The sequence below is a fragment of the Symsagittifera roscoffensis genome, chromosome 6, assembly GCF_963678635.1.
Source record: "Symsagittifera roscoffensis chromosome 6, txSymRosc1.1, whole genome shotgun sequence".
In the NCBI taxonomy this organism is placed as follows: Eukaryota; Metazoa; Xenacoelomorpha; order Acoela; family Convolutidae; genus Symsagittifera; species Symsagittifera roscoffensis.
This window is the reverse complement of record NC_087067.1, coordinates 43771846-43787137: the sequence shown is the minus strand read 5'-3', so window position 1 is coordinate 43787137 and position 15292 is coordinate 43771846. Positions and strand designations below refer to the sequence as shown.

Here is a 15292-nt window from a genome sequence, read left to right as displayed (position 1 = left end):
CTATTCTGTGTCAATTTCGCGTGGTGAGTCAAATGAGGAAAAAACATGACGTCACGCAATTTGACGACCAGAAGATAATCATCTGCGATGTTCATAAAAATATTTGCACAAGCTATTGCCAAAAATGTAAGCAATTTCTATGCGTTCAATGCACAGTTAAGCATGTATCAGACCAGCATGAGGTGGAAATTGTTGTTGAGTGCCAGAAAGTAGCTGTTGAGTGCAAGAAAGTAGCAGTTGAGTGCAAGAAAAGGATTCATTCTGCCATTGAAGATATAGATGTTGAGTATAAAATTGCAGTGAAGCATTTAATGGCAGTCGTGGATTGCTTTGAAACATGGCGTAGCAGTGCGAACTACAAAGAAAAAGTCGCTATTTTTGACTTCTTGTCTAAATGTTTCGGAAATGTGTGCCGATCTAGGCAAGTGAGATTGGAATCAACCAAAGCCCTGAAATGGCTGACTGATCTGGAAATTGTTATTATAGAATCGAAAAATGTTGTTGAAATTGTAGGAACCAAACAGAAAGAAGCGAGAGCGGTTTTAGGGAAGTCTATCGTTGACTTGATACAAGAAACAGAAAATCTTGAGAGATTATCTCGACGCCAAGAAGGTTTTGTGCTGAACCATAAGCTGGATTTTCAAAATCACGAAACCAAAATCACGTGAAGATTTGTTCAATTTTAACAAAAAGATCACCAGAGCTGAATATCAACTGGAAAGAGAATTAGGTGACGCGGTTATGAATTTTCTGAAGAACATTAATGACTCAGAATTAACTCCTGGTCAATTTGATATAGCTGAGTTGTCTGCTGGGAAAATCTTTCGCTCGAATCTACACGAAAATAAACGTGTGTTCTGTTCATCCGTTGATGAAACCATGGGAATCGTTTTTTATAATGCTGACAAAGGATTTCGAGCAAAAAATTACGGCAAAGATTTGCGATGCTTTCTAGAATTGAATTTTATTGAGCGGCACAAATCTTTGCAAGTACCATATGATTATGACTTCGAATCTTTAACTTTATGGTTTAGAAACGCGAACAATCTTGTTTTTGAAACAAGACCTGGATTTTTTACACATTTCCAATGGCACGAATGCTTCGGTCAAGCTGGCAGAATGTCAAAAAATGTTTTCCGCGATGTCGATACTTGCGCAGTGTTCATTGTGAACGAAAATGTAGTTTTTGCATCTTATTGCTATGCTAGTCGATCCATTGTTTTCGAGCCTGAAGTTGTCAAAGGCGTCAAATCTTATCCAGTTAAACTTGCGAAAGTTTGTGAATTGGGAGCTGATTTAAAAGCGTCATCGAGATTTTTGTTGGCTACTGTTGATGATAGTCTTACTCTAAAGCTGCAAGAGATCGGTTCGAACGCTGTGAATCAAAATGATAACTGCAGCTTATACCAAGAAAGTTCTCTTGATCTATCAATGTTTCTGGCCCAAGTTGATGGTATGTGTTTTACAAGGTACGGGGATGATAATGAATTGAAATTGAATATTTGGAGTTTCAATGAAGAATCATTCATCTCGATGTCTTTGTTGTCGTTGAATGTAATCGCAACTGTAAAGAAGTATCGTTTTCCAAAGAGTCGTCCAATAACGTCGATTGCTTTTCTGAACAACTGTGCATATACAGCTATTGAATCACTGGTTGTATACGAATATAATATACCTTTTTAATTGACAGTGTACAAATTGTATATATTGATGATCCTAGAGTAAATTTAGATCTATTCAATACTATATTTCAGTTTTTTCTCTGATTGAGGTTAATGTAGGTAGTATTCCAATTAAGTGTTTAATCGAAGTTGTATAAGTTTAAGGCTAATCCTGTTTTCTGAAGACTATTTAAAGTAATAACTTTGGTATAAAATCTTGCTTCCAGGTTTCTGAACCGTATTTAAATGGACATAATTTCACAAAAAAAAACATTTCTTTGCCCGAATTTTTTTCGAAAAAAAAATATTTTCCTTCATAACTTCTTTTTAATCTTCTTCTTACTCGTACGGTCGTTTGTTTTAATCAATATATGGTGAAAACGGATAAATTCGTTACCCTTGGAATGGCAATCGAGTATTGCAATCGGGTACTAGACTTTTCCCGTAAGCAACTTTGGGCACAGAATGGTCATAATTGGAAATGACAAATTTAGGTTCAGTTCTGAGTTAATTCTAATTTCTTTGTGTCTCCGGCTTACTTGGTGTGGAGGTAACGATTACGCCTGGGACGGCAAAGGTCATGTGTTCGAATCTGACAGGACCTGTTTTTTTATCGGCTTTGTGACCTGATTTCGATTCGTTTCAAGAAAAACAAAATTTTTATGCTCACCTCCGGAGGAAAACTCTAATAAAAATTCTAGTTCAAGTTTTTCATGACGGCAGTTTTTTTCTTTTCCTTTTCTTTCGGCTTGAGAAGTTTTGGCCTATCTTATATCCTTTTAATGACCGTATTGTGTCTTTTGACGAGCGAAAAAAATGTTGTGTTTGTGTGTCTGTGTTTTGAGTGTGCGGGGACTTATTTTCTTAAGTCTTGCTGATTTTTTTTTCGGCTTAAAAGGTTTCTGCCGAGGTATTTTTCGGCTGCTATCGTTTGATTACACAACAAAGCTTATGTGTTAGAATGAACTCCCATTTTTTCCAACCTAAGTTGCAAATATTAGTGTTCATTTTGAAAATGTTCATTTTAATCAATAACCAGCTATTAAGTACAGCCAATGCTAAGGATATTAACACAGACTAATATATTACAAAAAGCACTTAAGCTTCGAGGTATCATGGATCTGTAGCGTAGAGGTAGGGAAAGAGAACCACATCAAAATAAGAGGGTTCGAACCGGGGCAGGGTCGAATGTTTTTTTTTTGATAAACTTTTTCGTTTTCTAGTTGAAATGCGTCCGATAAATAAAATGAGGCCGCTCTTTTCCAGTATCCCCCCTTTCATATTTTCTGAAATTCAATATATGAAAGTCTATTTAAAATTATTTGTGCATATTATAAACTGCGTAAAAACATGTCAGCGTGAACAGGTGAACAAGTTTGTACAGCATTTATAACATGCAAAATGCCGTGTGAACAATTTTTGAACAGTTTTATTTTTTAATTTTACGAGGGGTTTGGGAAACTGGAGAAGAGCCTTTGAGGCATGTTAGTTGGTAAATTTCTTTTCAAATTGACTGGTACTGCTAATGCGTGATAATTGGCGTGCGCTACTTAAGAAATTTTTGACTCAAAGTTTTACTCATTCAGTTTCTTCCAGTAGCGTTGTCGGTCATATTTTTGCTTGCGCACTTGCCCTGGACGTGACGAATACGCCTGGAACGGCAAAGGTATTGTGTTCGAATCTGATAGAAACTGTTATCTTTTTCAAACAGGAAATAATCCGTTTCAAAAAAGTTGTCGTCTTTTATTTGTCTGCATATTTCTAGTCAGCTTAGTTGCCACATCGTAGAATTGTTATTTTTTGCTGTACGCAATGTACCTTGTAGTTGTTTGTAGTATTTTGATTTCTATTTGTATTTTTACGAACCTTGACTTCGTATACTCTTTTTCTGTTTTTTTTCTCGCTTTTTTCTGCCCAAATTATTTCGGCTTAAGTTTTATAGGCTGGGTAATCTAATTTTGGCCGTTTCAGGCGAAACATAAATTTTATGTTCCCCTCTGGATAGCACAAAATGCTAAAATTCTTAGACTAGAATTTCATGACATCAATTTTGTTTTCGGCACCAATAAATGATTTTGGACCTGCATTAAACGCCGTTCATTGTGTTTTTGGACGAGTTTTCCTCAAATAGAACATAATTCCAGACAAAATCTTAAATTTTTAGTTGTGGTTTCTTCGAATTTTTTCTTTTTTTGGACTTAGTGGCTGTTTTTTTCCTTTCCTGTCTGCTAGATTGTTATGCAATTTTTAGGTGGTTTATGTGCTTCGCCTCTGTTTATGAAGGTTCAATGAGTTTCAAATCGACCAAAAGTTTTGTTTAGATCAGAGCCGAATGCCTAGACAGATTTTTTGAATACTGTGTTAACATTCGCAAATTCTAGATTTAAATCATCATTATCCAAATTTGAAATGGCATTTCGAGAACTTTTTTTCAAGTTTTCTTGATTCAGTAATTTGCTGGAAAAATTCGAGCTTCTCTGAATGATTTAAGCTTTATATACAGCTTTCAACATTTCGTCGCTTCATTTCCTTGCTTGAAAACATGAGGTTTTTTGTTGAGAATATCTAGTTTTTTGATGGCGCATACCCAACGATTCGAAATCCAATTTAACTGTCTTGTTTTGTAATTCATCTTGTAATATGCTTAAACTGATTGCATGAAAAACTTCATCTTTTTATGAATCAAATTGTGCCTCCAAAACCAATTTGAATTGTTTCCTAGTTGCACCGTTTGAGTTGATTTGTATGGAAACCTGTTTTTTGAGCCATGAATAATGCTATCTAAATCACTTGAATTATTTTGAAATGTTTCATTGTTTGACCGTACAGTGAATTAAGCACCCTACTTGAAAAAGTTCATCTTGAGAACGGTTTTTAGCTATCTAAAAATTTTGTATATAATAATAATGTATTTTTTGACTAACTTGATTGAAAAACTATGTGTTAGAGCAATCAAATCAGTTCAAACTATCTCAAAGATTCATGCTTCATAGTTGTTGCAAAAACTTATGCTTGAAAGAATATGAATTGTTTCTCGTTTTCGTCATTTGAATAGGTAACTTTCAAATGAATCCCTTGAAGCTAGCAAATCAACTTAAGGTTGTTACAATTTTTCTTTTAAGCTTAGTTTGCAAATTTTTTTTCGCTAAACGTTTCAAAATATCAAGATGCTTCGAATTTAATCAAATTTTTTGTACAATTATGTTTTGTACTAATTATTAAGAGTCGATGAACGTAATTCAGACTCTTGTATAGGTCACGATGATTGTTTTTGTTCTTTTTTCTTAGTAAAAGTTCTAAAATTTTTCAGGCTCAAGTTTAGTTTTTTGCGGTTTGACTTATAATTTTTTTAAAATTCAGTTCATTTCCTTTGTAAAAAGGAAGGCAAACTCAATTATTTATCGAACAGCGAAAGTCTAAAGGTCAAACATGATCGACTTCTAATTCGAAAATGGATATTAGTTATCAGATGTCTTAGCGAAATGAAAAGTTTGCATATTGATCTAGTTTACTCAAATTGGGTTAGTTTTATCAAAAAAGTGTCAATCATAATTTTCTCTAAAAATTCAAAGAGCTTTAAGGTCATCGTTTTTTTCTTTGAAATCTAAGTATGCCAAATGAAAATCAGCTCAGTTCTGAAACAAATTGTCGTAAAAATATCTCTGTGATTTTAGTGACAATTTTAATTATTTTCTGCTTTCAGGCTTTTAATTCTAAAATTAAAAAAATTCCTCCCAATTTTCAGAAAACAGCTCCTAATCCTCCATTTTTTTGTGAGTGTCCTAATTTTTTTGTCTCGACTGATTTGCACTGAGGCTCGGTAGGCTCAATTGTTGATATTATCTAGTAGTGTTTTACGGTAAAACTCATGGAACATTGAAGGAAGCTATCTACAACTTAAGTTAGTGTGGGAGGTATCTGTGTTCGCACTTTTACCTGCCAAGTTGATGCTATGTTCGACTGTTTATTGGTTTTTGATTTCACAAAAAATGATCTATCTAAAATTTGTATCTTGGTTGAGCGCAAATTGTGTTTTTTATCAGTATTTTTAATGCATTGTAATCACGGTCGGATTTAAGATTTTTTTTGATGTTAGACAGCAAAGACACGTCACCAATACATTGAATTCTTTGCAGCAACAAAATGAACGAAATTAAACCAAATCTAGTCTTAGATTTTTTCGCGGATTTAATTTCTTTAATTTCCACTTTTTTGTGGATGTAATTAATCCCAAACGTTTATAGCCGATCCTCCTTGCTGGAGCGGAGGTAAGTTTGAAGTTTTTTTATGCTCGAAAAGAGTTCAGCTGTGTAGACTGTCACGATGAGGGTAGCTCCGATTTCAGGGTGAAGGAAGCAATGCAAAGACTGTGGCGCTTTGGCTCTGTGACACATTTTTGGGGCAGTTGTGAAAGTTTCTGGCGTAGCTTTTCACATTGGAAAAGCGCCACATGTTTTCAAACTTCGAACTCGCTGGGAAAATTATCCTCTGGAAGCACTGCCACGTATGATTGGACCTTGTTTGGGAGTGTAATTCGAAGATACAAAAAGAGGCAATTTTGCTCAAGTACAAAGAAACACTTTCAGAAAAAATTAGTTGAAAATATCCGAAGTCCGCATCTCCCTAAATCAGCTAAATTTTACTAGATGTTAGAAGGCTATGAAATATCTATTTTTTTGAAAATTTTAATGGTTTTGAAATTTCTAAAAATTTACCTCCTGTAAATACATATTTAAATATGCATTTGCAAGATATTTTTGCACTAATTTGTTTTGATTGAGTTGAGCTACTTTTATATTACGTAGCCTCTTTTTTTTCTCGAAGTCACACGTTTTTGTGTCTGTTTTTATGGAGTTTCTGTTGGGCTTTATACAGCACAAGCTTTATCAGATAAATTAAGGGGTTCAATTTAGGTAGCTTGGCGCAACGATTAAAGCAAATTAAATATCAATGATAAGGGAGGATTGTGGTTTAATTTTTTGTTAAAATTTATCTTCAATTAACCAGTTCAAGCTGGGATGAGAAATTCGATTTACTTTTTTTTGCGAGAGTTTGCTGAGACAAGTTCGCCTCTGTTTGAATTTTTTTTACGGAATGCTATGGAGCACGCTATTGAAAATTATCAACCGTTAGTTTTTTGTGATCATGGCTCAAGTGTTGTCGAGAATTTATTCAGATATAATTTCAGCTGAAAAAGTTTTTCTTCAATTTAAGATCTATAATACCTAAGTTGATTACCGTATTTTGAGCTATCGTTGGTTTTATTGTTGCGACCACCCAATAGGGGTGGGAAGGAACTATAGCGTAGGGTATGTTTTGTTATCGATTTTGAGTACCGCAAAGAAAACTTGTTGGGGTTAATTTTGGTATTTTGTCAAAGCCCTTTCAGCTGTCATTTGGATTTCGAAAAAGAAAGTTGAGCGTTGAGATGAATTGACCCGAAGTTCGAAATATTTTCAGACAAAATTTGATGGCACCGAGCTCAAATTTGATGACACTCAACTTGATTTTACTGTAGTTCTCACGTTGTTTTTAGCTAAATTCATTTTCAGTGCTGCAGTGTTTTAAACTGATTTTATCGCATTATAAAAATCCACAAGAAATTCAGCTAAAAAGCTAATTTTTCGAAAAAAAAATTTTTTTTTTGTTAATTTCTCTTTATTTTTGAATTTCTTGTCTTAATTTTGTAACCCTCGCTCCTGCTCCAGTACATGACCAACCGTGAGGAGGCGGATGACACTGGGACATCTCCAACCGTAACCGAAGTGGGGCTCGAACGCAAAACCCTCGTTTTGAGAGACGTGGGCCTATTCCACTCGGCTACGGCTGCTCTGTTTCTGATCTTAAATCATCTTGGTCGCAACGTGCACAGAAACCGTCTATCTTTTGTGTGTGGTCTATCGTTTTTGTCTATCGTTTGTGTTTGGCTGTTGGCTCTAAAATTTTAAATGCTTGTATGGTTTTCGTCTAAATTATAATTGAAAGCCTTTTTCAATTATTGGCAATTTGCTGGTATTATGTAGATTCATTTAACTCTGCCCAATGTACATGTTACATGTAGTCCTAACATCAGGGGCGGATCTAGGATTTTCTCGAGGGGGCAGATTTGCGAAAATTTTGTCGACCTTTTTTTAGGCTGACTAAATTGATTTTCCGAGCTCTCCCAAAGCACTAAAAACACCCTGTTTCGGCCAAATTTTGTGCGCCGCAGGCAAAATTTTGAAAAAACAGGCCAAAAAGGGGCGTTTATTGGGCCAAAGGCGCCTGTAGAAAAAATTTTAGTTTCCTTCAGGCAAAAATAGATATCTCAAAGTAGTACAAAGGTGGGGCATTTTTGGTCGGCAGGGGGTCGAATGCCTGATGAGGGTGTCCCCCCCCCCCTAAATCCGCCGCTGCCTACTATATTCAACAATGATAATAATAATAATCATACTAATAATAAGAAGCCGATAAGCGAAGATCAAAGATGGAAATGATCATAATTTTCATTGGTTTGCATATCGAGTTCCGCCGAGTTTCAATAACGCTTCGTTTTTGGCATAATTTTCTTCCTATTTTAAGCTGCACTCTAATTGACGAAGTTTTATATTAGCAATTTGTTGAACACTGAAACAATTTTTTTTTTCGGTTTCCGAAAATACACCCGTTTCAAACGTTAACATTGGTCTTATAATTAAAGATTGAGAATGTAAGTCGGTTTATATGTACAAAATGAGCGTGTCTGGGTGCGAATCGACATGCGAAGATTTTGAGCAAGATTTTGAAAATCAATTAAGCAGTTTCAGAAGGATCTGGAAGCAGCGACAACTTCTTTACGGGGATCAAATTGGAGAACTGAAGCAGAAAATCGAAAAGCTTCAAGCCGATAAAAATAATTTGGGTCTTAAATACGTGAAATGCAAAGCTGAGCTGGAAAAGCTAAAAGAAGAGCCGAAAGTATCAATTTGCATTATTTGCCAATCAGGTTTGGGTGGAAGCTTAAACCAAAAAGAAGATGGTGATAAAAGCTTGAACGCAAGTTGCATAGAAAGTTCGAGTAAGGTAGTTGAAAGGAAGACACCTAAAAAGCTGGACAGTTTAGCTGTAAATTCGAAAAAAAAGTTCAATTTCAAAGAGTTTAAAATGCCATCGAAGGCTGAGGAACAACTTATCGAAGATGAGAAATCGATTAATATTGGCAATTTTTCCATTCCTGAAACGTGTCCCGATAACGACTCTTCAATTGTAGAAAAAATAAAAGTTTCTGGTAGTAAAAATACAATATCTAAGAAGCAACAACAATCAACCCCAATTAACGAAAACTGGACACGGCCTAGTCTGGTAAAGATGTCTGGAGGCTTAGTCAAGCAGTGTTTAGACATCAACAAAAATTGCCCAAAGTCAAGAACGTCAGTTGAAAATGAAACAGTTCTAATTAGCTCGTTAGTTGTAATCGAAAACTCAGTTAACGTGACAGAAATTGACCCAAAAAATGGGCCCATCCTAAATCCTCTTCCAGAAAATTGTGCATTCAAAAATGAAGTTTTGAGTGGAAAAACTAAAAATAAGAAAACAAGTTTCGATGCAAATGCAAAAACTGTCAGTGAACCTCAGGAAAATTCAAAAATTGAAGATAATTTAACAGAAGACTCAAATAGTATCGGCGATAAAGATGACTTAGATGTAATCATTCCCAGTCCAGTTATTGGGAAGTCAAACTCACGTATCACAAACTCAAGTCAAACTCCAGACGAAAGTCTGGCCAATAAATGTCAATCTCAGTTTGAATCAACGGCTACGTGTAGTAGCTCCCAGAAACTTTTATTCGGATCATCTCGAAAATCTTTATCGGCCAGTAAAGTTGGTAGAATTATAGTTTCGGATACACCGTCGCCAAAAAGTAAACGAAGATTGATTTTAAAATCTGTCGAGAAAACTAATTTAATTCCCGAAACGTATAATTGCAATTCGCCCGAAACTATCGGCGCTGTCGATAATGAAATTCAAGAGACTGACAGTTTATTTGTTGAAGACGTTAAGAATTTGGCCCGGAATAACAAATTAGAAAAGTCCTTCAAAAATTTTTGCTCGACGCAAATGATAGACAGAACGAAGTTAGAAGAAAGTCTTCAGTTGATGTTTTCACCAGTTGAGCCTCTAAATAAAGAAAAACAATTCCAACAAAAATCAATTTCTCCTAAAATATGCGCTGAACAATCATCGTTCAGTCAACCTTGTGAAATTATAGAATCACCAACTGAACTTTCGTCTAAATCTCAGCAACAAAAAAAAGCACGAGAAATACGAAAGAAAGCTGCGAAAATTACTTATACGAAGAGTTTTTACAGTGATGGACAAAGCAAACTTAAATTAATAGCTAAAGGCGTTAGTAAGAACAGCGCCAAGAAAAAGCAAACAAGTCAAAATAAAAAACCAACGAAAAAGACTAACCTAGATGAGAGTATCCAAGTCTTAGAAGATAGTTTCGACGTTGTACCGAATTCTAAGAACGATAAACCAAGTTTCAAGTACCAGGAGGTCGTGAGAGGTCAAGTCGCCAGAAATCAGATGACTGGGAAGTCGTGCAAAGATTGTGAAGATTATTACAAATCTGCAGGTTTATTAGTTCAACCATGCTCACTTAAAATTTCAAAATTGTCTCAAGGGGCATGTATCTATGAATGGATTTTAGTGTGCCAAGTACTTTGGCTCTGACCCTAAATAACTCTGAAAAATTGTTACGAAATTGAACATCGCAATGTTTTTTGGAGCATTTTTGGGTAACTACTCAAAAATGCTCATAATGTACAGAATTTTGCTAGAACAACTGGTACTTTGATCCAGTTTTGTACTTGAATGGTATTAATCAATAGTTCTTCAGGTCTGAGTGGAGACGAAATAGCAAAACGCATGAACGGTTGTTCACGTCACCGAGTGCACTTCACACCGCCAAAAACCCCGCAACACTACTGGTCCCTTGATTTCCCCCCTACACCCCCGGACATGAAGGGCGTGAAAAGAAAAGAACCCTGTGGTGACAATTTGAATAAAGATAATATAGATGAAATAACGGAAAAAGTTCATCAAAATAATGCTATTGGAAGTAGTATAGCCAATTGTAGAGCGAAGCGACGGAAGCCTTTAGTAAGTAAATGAAATGTTTTTTTTTTTTTCAATTTGTTTTCGCCGTGATTGTTTTCAAGTTGTAATTGAGTAATATCTGAGTTTAATTTTTTTTTTCGCGAAAACTTATCTTTTCTGCTATGTTAAGGTGTTTTTTACCATTTTGAAGCCATTAGACTCTTCAATTTGAAATGCTGCGTGGAATCAGTGATGTCCATTTGAATAAATAGAAATCGATTTTTAAACGTGACGCCAAATCCTCTGAGGACACAATGTTACAGTTTTCTAGGCAATAATGGTCACAAAATGTTAAGGAAAAGTTCAAAAAAAGAACTAATATTTTAGAACTTCACTTTAAGACCAAATAGATAGATAGGTTCTTTTAAATTTTTGTAGTTTTAAGATTTTGTACGATTTCAAGAATTATTGCTAGGTTTCAATTGGCTCTTTTTTTATTTGTGCGTTTGCGTATGTGTGTGAGTTTTTCTTTTCAGTTTTTCCACCGATTTAACACTAATTATTAAGCTTTTCAACCTTGAAACTATTGTAAACAATGATAACTATACTATATTTAAATGCGTGTTACACGTATCTTGACATGTTTAAGCGTTTTTTAAACAGTTAAGGGCATAACGGATCAGTTTGAATCTAGTGTTTATTTTGGTCTCGTATTATGTGCGAATTTGGTCTCGTATTATGACTGCCCAAATCTTTTTAGTGTACGAGATAGGACGACTTTTGTGATTTTCTCAAATTTTTTCGGAAAACTCATTCTACAATTCTTGAAATTTCCAAGCCTGTGTTTGGGTGCTCTCAGTGTACTCTCAAAGAGTGCGAATCTTGCCTCCAAATATGACTGCTCAAATCCTTGAAGTTTTCGAGATATATTAGACTGGCAACGTTCTGGTTAGAAACCTGAAGCTTAATCTAAAGCCACATGGAATATACATTGATTGTGTGTTATATTACACGTTTTTTCATCGTGGCTTTAGATTAACGCTTCAGGTTTCTTACCAGAAATTTGCGAGTCTAAGTCTCACCGCGGTACGAAACCATAACTGACTAGTCTTGATAACCCAAAGAATCCTAGGAAAAAATAACGGTAAAAGTGCTATCTAAATTAAGCTTTTGTTAAAGTTCTGACCAGTTCAAGAGGATAGCAAAAAAAACTTTGAATCAGATCTCTTCTTTGAATTCCTACAAGTCAGAATATTGTTTTGATAATTTTTTAGATCAGTTCTTTAAAATTACTTAAAATGTGACGTTTTGATCTTAATATACAGAGGCCTGCCATTAGCTCGCTAATAAATGTACAGCTGGAAATCAGCTTGTCGGAACGCAGGCTTCTGTTTCTTTTCAATTTTTCCACCGATTTAACACTAATTATTAAGCTTTTCAACCTTGAAACTATTGTAAACAATGATAAACTATACTATATTTAAATGCGTGTTACACGTATCTTGACATGTTTAAGCGTTTTTTTAAACAGTTAAGGGCATAACGGATCAGTTTGAATCTAGTGTTTATTTTGGTCTCGTATTATGTGCGAATTTGGTCTCGTATTATGACTGCCCAAATCTTTTTAGTGTACGAGATAGGACGACTTTTGTGATTTTCTCAAATTTTTTCAGAAAACTCATTCTACAATTCTTGAAATTTCCAAGCCTGTGTTTGGGTGCTCTCAGTGTACTCTCAAAGAGTGCGAATCTTGCCTCCAAATATGACTGCTCAAATCCTTGAAGTTTTCGAGATATATTAGACTGGCAACGTTCTGGTTAGAAACCTGAAGCTTAATCTAAAGCCACATGGAATATACATTGATTGTGTGTTATATTACACGTTTTTCATCGTGGCTTTAGATTAACGCTTCAGGTTTCTTACCAGAAATTTGCGAGTCTAAGTCTCACCGCGGTACGAAACTATAACTGACTAGTCTTGATAACCCAAAGAATCCTAGGAAAAAATAACGGTAAAAGTGCTATCTAAATTAAGCTTTTGTTAAAGTTCTGACCAGTTCAAGAGGATAGCAAAAAAAACTTTGAATCAGATCTCTTCTTTGAATTCCTACAAGTCAGAATATTGTTTTGATAATTTTTTAGATCAGTTCTTTAAAATTACTTAAAAAGGTGACGTTTTGATCTTAATATACAGAGGCCTGCCATTAGCTCGCTAATAAATGTACAGCTGGAAATCAGCTTGTCGGAACGCAGGCTTCTGTTTCTTTTCAATTTTTCCACCGATTTAACACTAATTATTAAGCTTTTCAACCTTGAAACTATTGTAAACAATGATAACTATACTATATTTAAATGCGTGTTACACGTATCTTGACATGTTTAAGCGTTTTTTAAACAGTTAAGGGCATAACGGATCAGTTTGAATCTAGTGTTTATTTTGGTCTCGTATTATGTGCGAATTTGGTCTCGTATTATGACTGCCCAAATCTTTTTAGTGTACGAGATAGGACGACTTTTGTGATTTTCTTAAATTTTTTCGGAAAACTCATTCTACAATTCTTGAAATTTCCAAGCCTGTGTTTGGGTGCTCTCAGTGTACTCTCAAAGAGTGCGAATCTTGCCTCCAAATATGACTGCTCAAATCCTTGAAGTTTTCGAGATATATTAGACTGGCAACGTTCTGGTTAGAAACCTGAAGCTTAATCTAAAGCCACATGGAATATACATTGATTGTGTGTTATATTACACGTTTTTTCATCGTGGCTTTAGATTAACGCTTCAGGTTTCTTACCAGAAATTTGCGAGTCTAAGTCTCACCGCGGTACGAAACCATAACTGACTAGTCTTGATAACCCAAAGAATCCTAGGAAAAAATAACGGTAAAAGTGCTATCTAAATTAAGCTTTTGTTAAAGTTCTGACCAGTTCAAGAGGATAGCAAAAAAAACTTTGAATCAGATCTCTTCTTTGAATTCCTACAAGTCAGAATATTGTTTTGATAATTTTTTAGATCAGTTCTTTAAAATTACTTAAAATGTGACGTTTTGATCTTAATATACAGAGGCCTGCCATTAGCTCGCTAATAAATGTACAGCTGGAAATCAGCTTGTCGGAACGCAGGCTTCTGTTTCTTTTCAATTTTTCCACCGATTTAACACTAATTATTAAGCTTTTCAACCTTGAAACTATTGTAAACAATGATAAACTATACTATATTTAAATGCGTGTTACACGTATCTTGACATGTTTAAGCGTTTTTTTAAACAGTTAAGGGCATAACGGATCAGTTTGAATCTAGTGTTTATTTTGGTCTCGTATTATGTGCGAATTTGGTCTCGTATTATGACTGCCCAAATCTTTTTAGTGTACGAGATAGGACGACTTTTGTGATTTTCTCAAATTTTTTCAGAAAACTCATTCTACAATTCTTGAAATTTCCAAGCCTGTGTTTGGGTGCTCTCAGTGTACTCTCAAAGAGTGCGAATCTTGCCTCCAAATATGACTGCTCAAATCCTTGAAGTTTTCGAGATATATTAGACTGGCAACGTTCTGGTTAGAAACCTGAAGCTTAATCTAAAGCCACATTGTGTGTTATATTACACGTTTTTCATCGTGGCTTTAGATTAACGCTTCAGGTTTCTTACCAGAAATTTGCGAGTCTAAGTCTCACCGCGGTACGAAACTATAACTGACTAGTCTTGATAACCCAAAGAATCCTAGGAAAAAATAACGGTAAAAGTGCTATCTAAATTAAGCTTTTGTTAAAGTTCTGACCAGTTCAAGAGGATAGCAAAAAAAACTTTGAATCAGATCTCTTCTTTGAATTCCTACAAGTCAGAATATTGTTTTGATAATTTTTTAGATCAGTTCTTTAAAATTACTTAAAAAGGTGACGTTTTGATCTTAATATACAGAGGCCTGCCATTAGCTCGCTAATAAATGTACAGCTGGAAATCAGCTTGTCGGAACGCAGGCTTCTGTTTCTTTTCAATTTTTCCACCGATTTAACACTAATTATTAAGCTTTTCAACCTTGAAACTATTGTAAACAATGATAACTATACTATATTTAAATGAGTGTTACACGTATCTTGACATGTTTAAGCGTTTTTAAACAGTTAAGGGCATAACGGATCAGTTTGAATCTAGTGTTTATTTTGGTCTCGTATTATGTGCGAATTTGGTCTCGTATTATGACTGCCCAAATCTTTTTAGTGTACGAGATAGGACGACTTTTGTGATTTTCTTGAATTTTTTCGGAAAACTCATTCTACAATTCTTGAAATTTCCAAGCCTGTGTTTGGGTGCTCTCAGTGTACTCTCAAAGAGTGCGAATCTTGCCTCCAAATATGACTGCTCAAATCCTTGAAGTTTTCGAGATATATTAGACTGGCAACGTTCTGGTTAGAAACCTGAAGCTTAATCTAAAGCCACATGGAATATACATTGATTGTGTGTTATATTACACGTTTTTTCATCGTGGCTTTAGATTAACGCTTCAGGTTTCTTACCAGAAATTTGCGAGTCTAAGTCTCACCGCGGTACGAAACCATAACTGACTAGTCTTGATAACC

At 35.0% G+C, this 15292-nt stretch overlaps 1 protein-coding gene across 1 annotated transcript; it reads left to right on the top strand.

Annotated features, from left to right (window-relative positions):
- The first annotated feature begins 8344 nt into the window (after nt 1-8344).
- On the top strand, nt 8345-10859 carry LOC134847878 (uncharacterized). The gene is made up of 2 exons (XM_063865133.1): nt 8345-10257; nt 10522-10859. The coding sequence occupies exons 1-2, from the start codon at nt 8364-8366 to the stop codon at nt 10794-10796; spliced, it is 2169 nt and encodes a 722-aa protein (XP_063721203.1). The 5' UTR covers nt 8345-8363; the 3' UTR covers nt 10797-10859.
- Nucleotides 10860-15292: the final 4433 nt, after the last annotated feature.